Consider the following 12,495-nt stretch of genomic DNA (forward strand, 5'->3'; position numbering starts at 1 on the left):
GCGTCATTAAATGGCGAGAATGAACAAAGAACACAGGTAATGCACAACCTTTAGTCAAATGCCACAGCTGACCGGGGCTAGTTAGGCATCATGAGAGTGAAGGGTATGGAAAGAGGGAAGAATACGATGCGGTGCAGTTTAGGCACTACATAAGCCAATACAGGACTATATGTATCTTATGGTACAATTTTTAAGAGTTGTGGGAGTGCGATGTTTTGCCGCCAATGCGCTTGCACAGCCGACAGCAGTTAGAAAGGGACACCCCCTTGGGGGGGGGGGGGGGGGGGGGATAGGCTATGCAAGCTTAGCTATAAAACACTTCAGCTGTACAGCTCGTGTCTGAAGTGCTCTGTGAGCACGTGTTGGGCCGGCGCATAAGTTGAGGGCACAGATTCAGGTGCCCACAACCACTAAACCAGCTCGAGCTTATATAGCAGCGTTCCGAATGAGCAGCTCGCATAGGTTTTGCTGCTCCAGAACGTCACGCTGCGGACTTATTTTTAAAAACACATTAGCAGTTTCACGGTGCTTCCTTAAGCAGATGCTTTAACTGAGGAGGTCTTACTGTATCTATCTTATATAACCTATTCACTCGGCATCCACTGCACTGAGTTTGATGAGGTCTGTTGCAGTCAAATTAAAATTAGACTATTCTGATGTAGGGAGTACATTTCTTTATTTAGGGCACTGCATCAATAGCTTTTAAAAATATTGCTGAAATTGCAATGTCCTGCATATCGCTCCTTCTTAACTCATTAATTTCGCAACCTTCAAGGTTAGCGCCTGACAAAGGCACATGAAAGCATCAAAGAAGCAGTGAGAGGTCGAGCAGGACGTGTTGGCAACTGCTGCTTCCCCATTCATTAGCAAATTAGCAGGGACGAGCAAGCAAGCGTTAGCTTTCGCTGTAGACTACCTCCTTCATGCAGAAGAATAATATTTGAGCCGCATATTCACGACAGCATTGTGTACAGATCGCAAGCTCTTAAGAGATGTTCACAACGGCCAATAACAGAGGTCATGCAACTGACTGCGGCTGGCAACCAAGGAGCAAGTCACGGCAACTGATGCTCTCACTGGCAAACGCGACCTGTCTGTCGCCATGCCAAAATGTCTCGCTACTGAATTTTACACGGTGCTCACAGCCCCAGCACCATGTAAAACAAGTGTCAGCGTATAAAGGCGTCCTGCGTCACTGAGTGGTTCAGTAGGTTTGCGATCGCAGTTGCACAAGTGATAAATTAAGCATTGAGCGACGAACCAAAAACGGCTGCATTTTGATTAAAGTTGACCATTTGCGACCAACTTGTTTGCGCGACCTCGGCGAGTTGCTGGTGCGAGTGAGCCTTTACACTGTGTCCAAAGAGCGTTGTAGTCATCTTTTAACGTGAAGCTGCCAAGCACAGCAGAAGAGACGGCAGGATCCTGCACACCCACCTGCAGCCAGGTGAGGCTGGTGAGCTCGTCGTCATGGCCGCCCCCACCTCCTCCACCCTTGGCACTGCCGTCTGGAAGTAGAGGTGCTGGTCCACGAGGGGTCAGGGCCCCCGGAGGGGTAGCGCCCCCTCCAGGCACCCCCTCACGGTGCTGGCACGGAGCCACCTGTGCTGCGTCCTCCCGCATCGGGGGCTCCTCTACCGCCATGCCCCCCAGCGCCCACGGGACGCCACCTGTGCAAGTTCATGATTACTCAAGGCATGTACATCAATGGGCACACACGTTTTATGGCAATAATAGCTGGGCCTAAAGCTGAACTCTCAGGGAGACCGACCTTCTATTATTAGTGCATACAGCAAAGTATTAGTGCAACAAGCATGCTTTTCACAGTCAATTCCTTTCACAAGCAGTATCTTAGGAACCTGAAGAACTTGAAGCTTGATCATTTGACATGGCTTTATGGACACAGTGGCACATCTTCAGGTACATGGAGAAGCTAACCATCTCTCAAGTTTGTTCAGCTAAAAACTATTTTATTTGCCTAACACGCAAATGAATGTAGCCGCATGACTGCTGTGCCGGTACTCCATCCTGGATAGCAGCGCAATCTTGAACCGTTAGAAGTGTACTCGACGGCCATTTTTTAATGTTGGTGCATTGGTCTCGCACAAAGTTGCAACCGCGTCTCAAAAGTCATCATTTTGTGGACAGCAGCAATCCTCTAACATTCTTTTGAACACGTAAACTTTAATGACCTTCCGGGTAAGGAGGCACTCTGAAAGGCAGCGTGCCAGTAGTCTAGTGAAATCAACTGCTCTAAGGACCCTACGCTCGGTGCAGTGGAGAGCTTAAGTCCAACTGAAAGAATACTATTGTATAGATGTGCCAGTGAATTATGTTCACTGACTTCTGTGATGTCGCGATGGAGGCAAACTTCTTTCAATATTGACGTCTATCAGAAACTGTTTTGGAGCATGATGGCACAGAGCACAGACGCAGAGTGGTTTAGTGGGTGTAGCTCGTATTGAATTCTTAGGCTGTCCCCAAGTGCAGGCGATTCTGACAAAATAGAACACCCAGCTATCCTGACTAGTATTTCTATGTCAGCTTGTGGTGTGCCATTACATCAAGAAATGCATCACAACAGCAATGAGTTGATGTCATTGTTATATGACTTCGTAAGCACCTGCCTAGAGCTTTTTCCCCTCATCAGTGCTAAAGGTGAATTTTTTTTTTTAAAGGACGTGAAGTTAACATCAACGTCCACCGGAATGGGCACTGGATCTCAAAAGGTAATAGGCGAGGAGTGCCGCCATCTAGGTTTGTTCAGTGATGTCTTCAAACAGCTTCCGATCCCTTTCATCGCAGCTAGAAGAGACGATTCTAAAACTTAAAGTAATTATAATGTTCTCTGCATTGCTTTCGGTAGAATATTTGCTACCTCTGTGCACTTTGCTGTGTTTAACTCACTTTCTTGTTGTTCTTTTTTTTTTACAGCTTGATAGAGCTGCCTCCATACTACTGACGCATACTGTAGCTCTCGTGCTCCTACATTGCACATTATTAACATATTGTTTAGGTGTAGCTTGTACTATAAGCTGTACACAGTACAGCTTGGTAATATTACAAGTTCTCACTACAAAGGACAGGCTAATTATGGTGGAGATGATGTGTTTCCGAATTAACTTGTTCTGTAGAAATTCTAGACCACGATCCTGACTTCACTTCATGTCACAAACATAGTGCAAATGGATTTTTTAAACGGTGTGAGCAGGGCAAGTTTGTTCCGACTTTTGTATTGGTTATCGTGCAAAATGCTTCGAGAAATTTTGATATATAGAAGACAATCGACAGGCCCAGCTAGTATTACCGCAGAACTGAAATGAAACCGCTGAGCTTGAAACACAGTTTTCAATACTGTCAGCTAACTAACCAGACAACTCCCGATGAAATGAGATGAACCAACTAACGGCAAACGTTTTTAGAGTTGGTCTTGGCTACACGTAGCGCGTCTATTTCACCATGCACCGACAAATATAGGCCACTACCACGCACACCGGCTACTTCCGACAATCGCAGATCACAAACAACAAACACAGCAAATATTTAAAATCCTACCCCAGCGACAAGGGGAAAAAAAAAAAGGGAAATGCAGAGAAGGCGGGCACGAAGACGATAGGGGGTGAACGACAACATACAACCACCTCCTAACAAGACAGGAACCGTAAACATAAAGAGAAATGAAAGGAAATCGCCACACAAAAAACGTGATACAACGTTACCGAAAGTCAGAGCGGCCCAGGATACATCGCTAGGATACCGGGGCCCCGGGGCTTTGGAAACAAACCATTACTTAGGCAACCCAACAACAGAAACCGTCGCTCCGTAGATCCGGATGTACAACTCGCCGGCGCGGGAACAGGACGCGCTTTGCTCGCTAGCTTGACAGTTTCGGAAACGCGAATTCGGGCGCTCTCACCGCTCGTCAATCAACGAGAGATCGCAGAACAAGGCGTCAGCAGCGGCGCGCTGCAATCGGCGTGGAGCACGGAGAAAGAAAAAGAGAGAAATACGCGCAGCCCATCCCCATGCGCGCGAGTTTAACGTGTTTTTCAACAACGGCCATGAGGTAACGGCGCGCTGCCCCTAGCAACGGAGCCCAGCGTCACTAAGGGAAGGCACCCCCTGTAAGTAAGAATAATAAAAAAAAATCTAGCGCGATCAGGGCAGGCAAGCAACCGCGACTGCCGAGCGCACTTGAAGCCCCGCAACCGACCACGGCCCTCGATTCGACGACGACGTTCGCCTACCTACCTATGCGCCAGCCGAGGTGGACGAAGATCCTCGAGGAAGCCACGGCGACCGCAAATAAAGAAATACAACCGAGCCTGCCAAAGATTCCGCGTTTCCCGAGTAGGAAAACACACGCACACGACCGAGCCACCACACCACAAAACTACGGCAAGCAGACGAACGCTTGCGCCTCACCGCCGTGGAGCCGAGCGTCCTTGCGTGAAGGCAGCTCAGAGGGGAGGGAGGGGAGGGGGGCTAGTGAAGAAAAAAAATGCGACGAGGGCGCCCCCACGCGCGCCTTCCGCAGAAGCTCGCGCCACGCGAGAACTCGCGCGGGCACCCGGCCCCGTTGTCATGGGAACGCGTCCAGCACGCGCGCGCACTAGAGAGATCGTAGCAACGGCAGCCCCGAAGCACGTGCTCGTCGTCTCTCGCCCTCCTCTTCTGCTGCGGCAGACGGCAGGCCGGCCCAGCCATGGCCCAGCAAGCCAAATGTCGGTCGCAATAGGCGCGGGCTCCTTGCAAGTGTATTCTATGTACTAGAACATGATAGTTAGCTGAGAATATGAAAATACATAAATGGAGTTAGGCAGCCGTGCAACATAAGATGTGTAGAACAGACGGATAACCGGTGGTCTGTGGACTAGTTACAGTACGGGGATGCCAACTGGAGGCGGTAAGCAGTGGAGTACGGCAGACAGCTTAGGCGGTGCGATTAAATGCGAGGAATTTGCAGGCATGAGAACGGAGTCAGCCGACGCATGAAAGGGGTAGCAAGATCGCTAGTGGAGGCCTTGGGTCTTGCAGCGGACGTAAAAATAGACTGATAATGTATTACGGCAGGCAGTACAGGCCACAGTGGTACCGGTTCTCACACGCGTAGGTCTATATTGTGTCCTACTGTCAGAGCAACCACGGCAAGCATAACTCGTCCGTTTACTTGACTGTATATAAAACAATAGTGTCAAGTCAAAATTTGTCGTAGCGGTGAAAATAGATAAAAAAATTGTGACAATTTAGGCAGATCCAACGCACACGTTGCAATCTACGTGAAACGAAGCTTACCGTAAGGCGGTTAATTATAGCATCACGAAAGTGTGACACGTACCACTGTGTTTGTCATCCTGCAGACGTAATCTCACGCAACGTTCGTGCACTACACAGTTCACAAACTATGCCAAATTTGCAAATAACAGTGAGTTTGCAAAAAAACGTAGAAAAACGGTATAGACGGCGCTCCGAACGTCGTTGCGACCGGATCAGAAGAAAGTCTGGACAACCCCTGGCTTCGGCGACGCGCCGCGGAGACGAAACGCGACTTTTGCAACGAGCGCCGTGATAATAACGGAGAAAAAAGCTCCGCCAACCCCTCTGTTGGTCGGCGAAAACTTGCTAGCGCCGAAGACGCAAGCATTTAGGCAGAAGCATGGAGGCGATCGAATAGCGGAAACCGAAAGAAACACCTCGTGTGCTCGCGACAACAAGCAAGGCTACAAACGCCTTCTTACCTAACATAATATATACGCCTTCGGTAGTGCGGCTGTCCGGAAAGCACCCCTAGACTTCCGTGATGAAACCACAGAGCGATATAACCATAAACGAAGGAGCGCCTCCCTGCTGCATTATAGGGATTTCAACATGTTTGTCCGACGCGGAGAAAAACAAACAAACATGAAAGATAAAGTTCTCAGATAACAGGACGAGTCTAGCTGACACGATTACACGCATTCGCGATGGGCAGACGAAGAAATCAAACCGTGCGGCTTCAGAGCAGATCGCTAACGCGGGACACTCTTTCGCTCCGGTTTAGCGAAATCAGCCGGTTTGGCTCCGGTTTCACGCCGGAGTGAAAACAAAAAAAGAAACCAAAGCTTCAAACCAATTTGTGTCGGTTTACGTTCGTTCGCATAACTACACGAATGATTGCGGAAAAACAGCGCAGAATTATTTTGTGCAAGAACTCGAGGGTGCTTCAGCGCTGCACGCATTGAAAGATTGAGGAAAAAAAAAAAGGCACGCCTGCTGTTTTTCATGCCCGCGAGTATAGTTACAAGAAATCACTTTATGCAAGCACAGCTCAGAAGCAATAAGCCGTCCGCATAGCATCAACAGTAGCTCGAGAAAACAAGTTAGGAACCGCGCCAAGTGCGACGGAACGAAAAATGTTAGTCGTAATGTTTAAGAGACAGGAAGAGAGCAAGCAGTGTGGAACAGAGAGCCAACAAAAATAGCCGCTATTCTAATTGAGATTAAGAGAAAGAAACGGAGCTGGGAAGGCCATGTAATACGTAGGGTAGAGAACCGGTGGCCCATCGGAGTTACAGACTGGGCGCCAAGGGAAGGGAAGCAGTCGAGGACGGCAGAAAACTAGATGGGGTGATGAAATTAGGAAGTTAGCGTGCGCAAGAAATTGGATGTAGCAGGGACAGGCCTTCGTCCTGTAGTGGGAATATAAACAGGCCGATGATGATGATGATCGCGATGATGATAGCACCTACTTCACTTTGAATGCCAGTGGCATCAAATGCGATCGCCTAGCTAGAAAGTGTTCAGTTAAGCGTCTAGGTAGGTTCCTCACTACCGGATGAGCACTCTTTGACGGTGACCAATTTCAAATGCTCGTGGACACATCACAAACATGCTTGCCTCGCGCCTAACGGCACTAACGGTGCTACCACTTCTAAAATGACACAAAGCTCACGTGCATGTATAAATGAGGTTTCCCGACTGAGAGCGACACGCGCAGCGGCAATTGGCTTAAAAGCTCCAGAGAATGTCGCAGCCGGGAATCGGACCCACTACCTCGCGTACTCGGCAGGTGGCCATCGAGCTACTGCGGCGGGGAGAGCGAGTGTGACAGAAAGAAGAAAAAAAAAAATCAATGCTGATCCAACGGACAAACTGGAACCTGGATGTCAATCAAAGATATCACAAATCGGCATCAGCTCGAGACGGCCCGCCGGGGCGAGCGCGCCAAAGCCCCTCGCGACTATTTACCAACAATGAACTAATAGTAATAACACAGGTACCACGCGCACTATGGCGCTGTGTCCACACACACACACACACACACACACACACACACACACGTGCGCACACACACGCACGCACGCACACCGCAGCTCTCACGTTTCCACCGCTTTCCTATCGCGAAGTCGGCCAACTCAAGCCAGCCAGCAGTCGCTAGGGCGTCCGCGGCTCTCTCTCTCTCTCCGGAGTAACCATGGCAACAAATCAACCAACGGAGACACCCACGCACAGCCACCGCCGGAGAGCCGCAGCTCTCAGCTCAACCCCGCGCCCCCACTGCAACAACGCTATATACCACCGCGCTGCGCCAACAACCAGACACGCAAGACCTGGATGGCAGTTCGTGCAAAGCCGATAGTGCGCGGCCTTCGACGTCCGCGAACATTAAAAAGAAAAAGGGGAGGAGGGGGGAAGTTCTGGGAAGAAGTAGCTAAGTTTTTTCTTTTAAGGTTCCGCTTCGTCCCACGATCGTCGCGGCAAGAAAAAGCTCTCTTCCACGTTTCCCACACTTTCCCGGCATAGCCAACAGCCCCCCCCCCCCCCTCCCGCCACGATTTCCCTACGTTTCTTTCTCCATGCTCCCGAAGATGAGGAAGAGATTCGGGAGGCAGGGAAGAGGGTGGTCATAGGGAGTGGGAGCGCCAGGTCGGTTGCCACGGGCAACCGCACAGTGCACTGCCAAGCTCGGATTCGGCCCGCTCGCCTGCCTTCCCTGGGCTGCTTTGCCGATATACTCCGCTGCCGAGACAGGGTATACAAACGCCCGAGAAACAGTGTGTCGAGTATAAACGCGCACTCCCTCCCCCCTTCCCGGGTTTTATTTCCGGGAGGCGCGGAACAAAACTATACTGTGGGATATGGAGGCGCCACTGTTTTTTTTTTCCCTGCGATATGCGAGCGACTACGATAGGGACAAGGAAGAAAACGCATGTAAGCTTTCAAAACAAAAAGAAAAAAAGAAGGATGGATCGTGGAATAGGCGGAACAAACAAATGTACGCGGGAACCGGTAACTGAAACGATGTTGGCAAAATTAAAAGAAAAAGAAAGAGTTCTGTAGTTTTACATGCAACAAACACGCGATTTGATTATGAGGCACGCCGTAGAGTGAGGGTCTCCGGTTTAATTCTGAGCAGCTGGGTTTCTGCATGCGTGCACCCCCACTGCGCGGTACGCGGGTGTGTCTTGCATTTCACCTCCATCGAAATGCGGCCTTCACGCCCGAGACTCCATTCCGCGCCCTCGGGCTTAGTGGCGTAATGGGCAAGGCCTCTATACGCCACCACGGCTAGTCGATGATGACAACGCCAGCCTTAATAAAGGAGCACTATACACTCATTTTCGAAGTTGTGAAGAATCCTACCACACGTTTCTCACGTGGGAAAGGATCGCACCTAGCGAGCGCGAATACTGGGAACCGTAAGGCACGTGCTTTAATTCGATGGCAAAGTTGACTTGAAATCGGTGCACCTGGCTCCAATGTAAGGTGAGTGGTTGCGCTGCTAAGGTGGCAAGTGGTACCGCCTGAACTCCGAGGCCATGGTGGCCCACAGGGGGACAACACGTAAACACGACACGCAAAACGAGGAACACGGGCAATTTATAGCAGGACACCGGTCAAAAATACCAGTGCCGCACAACGTTTGATAGGACAAAGAAAGTTAGCTAATGCTGAAAAGAGAGGGAATTAATGAAGGCATATATTTTTTTTTTTTCAGGACTGAAATGTTTGGCCGGACGTTTGTCAGTGCACCTTCAGAAGCTTTAGGTCGACGCTAGCAAATTCTATATAAAGAAAGGTATAAAAGAAAGAAAGGGACGCGATGCCACGGAGACTCGTGCCGCGTCGGTGGCACGAGAGTACCGCGAGTGTCATCGCATACCGCCACCAGCTTGGCACGAATCGCTTTGGCAACGGTGTCCCTAGCTAAAATGCAGAAAAGCGGCGTATCACTGTTCGGGCTTCAACCAACCATGCAGATTCCCTTCAAGGCTTTTTTACTGAATGACTGCAAACTTGACTTTCCCGATGGACGCTGCCGTTTCCGTTTTGATGACATTTTTTAAATGTATTTCGCTATGACTAGACAGACTCGCATTCATTTCTGATGCCTACCGAGCATTAAAACAATGGGGTTTTACGTGCCGAAACCACTTTATGATTATGAGACGCGCCGTATATAGTGGAGGTCTCCGGAAATTTCGACCACCTGGGCTTCTTTAACGAGCACCTAAGTCTAAGTAGACGGGTGTTTTCGCATTCCGCCCCCCATCGACATGCGGCCGCAGTAGCCGGGATTCGATCCCGCGACCTCGTACTCAGCAGCCCAACACCATAGCCGCTGAGCAACCACGGCGGGTACCTACCGTGTATGTCTGTTCCAAAGTTGTGGTACCGATAATACGAATTTTGTTAAATTTGGCGTCGCCAGTCGGCGCCACCGACAACCTCGCGCTAAAGCCCCTTAAAGGGACACTAAAGTGAAACAATAAATCAGTTTAGACTAATGAAGCATTGTTTGAGAACCCAGCAGGCAGTCATTTCAAAAAAATAGTTTGATTATTAGATGAGAAAATGAAGGTCCAAGTATCAGTATTTGAATTTCGCGCCGAAACCCCAGCGCCTCTACGTCAACGTGACGTCAGGGATTCCGAAGTATATTTTCGCATTTGGGCCGCGTTGGCTGAATAAAGGTTCCTAAAACTTGCCATGTTTAATATTCGGTTCCTTTAGAACACAATGTAGTCAATCTGTACCGCTATATATAATTAGTAGGCCCTAGAAGATGCCATCAAAATCCATGACGTCACAGCCCCTAGGAGCGAGAACTTGAGTAGGCGTCGCCACCCGTATTTCGTTCTTGCGCTTTTTCTGGCTTACCAAACGCCTTATCGTTGTAAGAGTGGTGTTTTGGGTGTTGTAGAACGGTAATTTACTGATACAGAAGAAATAGTTTTTCCCTTTACTGTCCCTTTAAACTTCGTAAAGTAGCGACACTCTCATCCTCCGCCTTCCCTCCTCCTCGTTTCTCATCTCTTTCACGCTCCCTGCTCGACCGTGGCGCCGCCTACACCGCTCGAGCGTAGCAACGGCGCCAATATGCGCTCCTCGCCACTCCGTAGACGCTTCTGGAGCAAAAATGGCGCCGATGCACGGCGCGAGGACCCACGTGATGCTATTAGGCCAATAGCGACGCGGCGTCGGCCAGAGCACGCGAGGAGGAAGCGGAATTCTTCAAAGCGTGGCACTACTTTACGAAGTTTATAGGGCTTTACCTCGCGCCATTAAAGAGACACGACAAACGTGCAGCACTTGCCTTTCTACAAATTATTGCTTGTCGAAGGCTTCCGTTCTCAGCGTGGCCAGACATAGACGGGCGTGTTTCAGGACCGCTGAGACCTGCGCCAAAAGAGAAGTACGGCAATGATTAGAGAGATCACGCGCTTTCAAACGGGTCGAGAAAGAAAAAAAGGCACAGAACCGATGTAGGCATTCTCCCAAATACTGCGCGCATACTGTTTTATTTTCTTTTTCTTTTGTTTCTTGCTTAGAAATGCAGTTTCCTGCAGACTACAGGGAACTCGACAGTTTGGGCGCCCGCCACGTGTCCACTTCCACCGACGAAATGCCGTTTCAGTGGCCAAAGGGAATGACGAAGTAAACTTGGAGGCCCGCCGGCACTGAAGCGCTAGGCCAACGCCGCGCACAGCCAGGAGATAACGCAAGCTGCTCGCAGGGCCGGACCGGTGGTGACATCGGAGACGTGACGAAAGGCGGAAGGGGGGGGGGGGCGACGACACAGACGCTCTTTTTCCAGCCAGTTTCGGTTTCAAGGTGCCTGCCAAGGGGAACTAATTATTCGCCTAGCTACCACATTAAATTTGCTATTCAAAATTAGACCGTTGGGATAGGCAGTTTCAATACGGGCCCTGAAGTATACTCATTTGCTGTAGACACCTACTATTGATCATCAGAAAGTTCATTACCGTAACTTCGCTAATTACGCACGTAATTTGGGAAATTGCTCTGTACCTAGAAGCTGCCAATCCGTACACACGAATCGTAAACATAACATTACCGATAGTTATATTTTGCTAATTTTAAAAGTTTGGTGCAGCTGGAAAGAAAAAACAACACCCTATGTATGTATGTATGTATGTATGTATGTATGTATGTATGTATGTATGTATGTATGTATGTATGTATGTATGTATGTGTGAAGGGGAACCGAGGGGCCCCGTTTTCTCAAGTCACAACCACACGAGGCCAACAATGACAACAAGGAAATCATAGTGGGGGGGGGGGGAATTGTTTAATCGAAATGTAGAAATTAGGGAAATGAAAAAGTGTAAAAAACTGGCCGCATATACCTACAAATTCGTATTACACGCACGTGCGATGCACTTTTATACGTATGTTGTGGCGGAGAAGAGATTACAAGCAACGCAGTCGCAGAGAACTCCAGATCAACTCTGACCGCTTGTGGTTCTTCAACGCACACTCAAATCAAGGTACACGAGCGTTTTCGCACTCCATCCTCATCATCGCAATGCGGCCACGGCGGGTGGCAATCGAACCGGCGCCCTAATGCTTCGTCGCAGGACGCCATAGACACACTAAGCCACCACGCGGCGGGGGAAGGTACTAGCGGAAAACGCGAAAAAAAAAAAATAACGTACTCGATACGGAACTACTTCTCTAGGTAATCTTCGAGGGCTAATTGGTGTCTGTACTTGCTCGTGTGGTCCGTGTTGATACGCGCAGTCAATCGTGCCAAACGACACGGAACGTTGGTCTCTCTATCCGCGCCCCCCTCCTCCAGGTTCCACATTTTCCCAATTCCCGATCGCCCTCTCCACATTTAGCCCGCCCACGCTTTCCTCACCCTCCCTCTTTTTTCTCCCGAACGCTTCCCGCAGCGCGCGCTTCGCCTCGAAAACCCGGAAGTCTGCGCCAAAAGGGGGAAGCAAATATGGAAAGAGGGACGCCACGGCGCGCATGCGCCGAGACGCCGCCACCGCCGTTGTCATGGCGACGCTCCGCGGCGTCTCCTTCCCTCTCCCGAGTAAACATTAGGGAAGCGAAACCCAAACAGTCACAGGGAGAGGAGGAAGAGAGCCAGCGAGAAAACATGAGGGAACGGGGGAAAAAATTTTAAAGGCGGCGTGGTCGGCGGCGAACGTAAGTACGGACCACGTGCTTGCTGCGGCGGCGGCATCCAGTCCAAAGTAACCG

At 49.9% G+C, this 12,495-nt stretch overlaps 1 protein-coding gene across 3 annotated transcripts in view; it reads right to left on the bottom strand.

The window, feature by feature from the left end:
- LOC126533639 (uncharacterized) overlaps positions 1-12,495 on the bottom strand; it is a 64,037-nt gene that overhangs the window by 32,158 nt on the left and 19,384 nt on the right. For 2 of the 3 annotated variants that reach the window (XM_055072234.2, XM_055072233.2), the window contains exons 2-3: positions 10,577-10,659; positions 1,438-1,670 (exon numbers count right to left, since the gene is read on the bottom strand). In XM_055072234.2, the coding sequence (XP_054928209.1) occupies positions 1,438-1,644 (207 nt within the window). In that variant the 5' untranslated portion in view covers positions 1,645-1,670; positions 10,577-10,659. Of the gene's footprint in view, positions 1-1,437; positions 1,671-4,425; positions 4,472-10,576; positions 10,660-12,495 lie in introns of those variants that run through there. The other variant, XM_050180808.3, reaches the window with a different exon arrangement.

Source organism: Dermacentor andersoni, chromosome 7 (genome assembly GCF_023375885.2).
Source record: "Dermacentor andersoni chromosome 7, qqDerAnde1_hic_scaffold, whole genome shotgun sequence".
Classification (NCBI taxonomy): Eukaryota; Metazoa; Arthropoda; class Arachnida; order Ixodida; family Ixodidae; genus Dermacentor; species Dermacentor andersoni.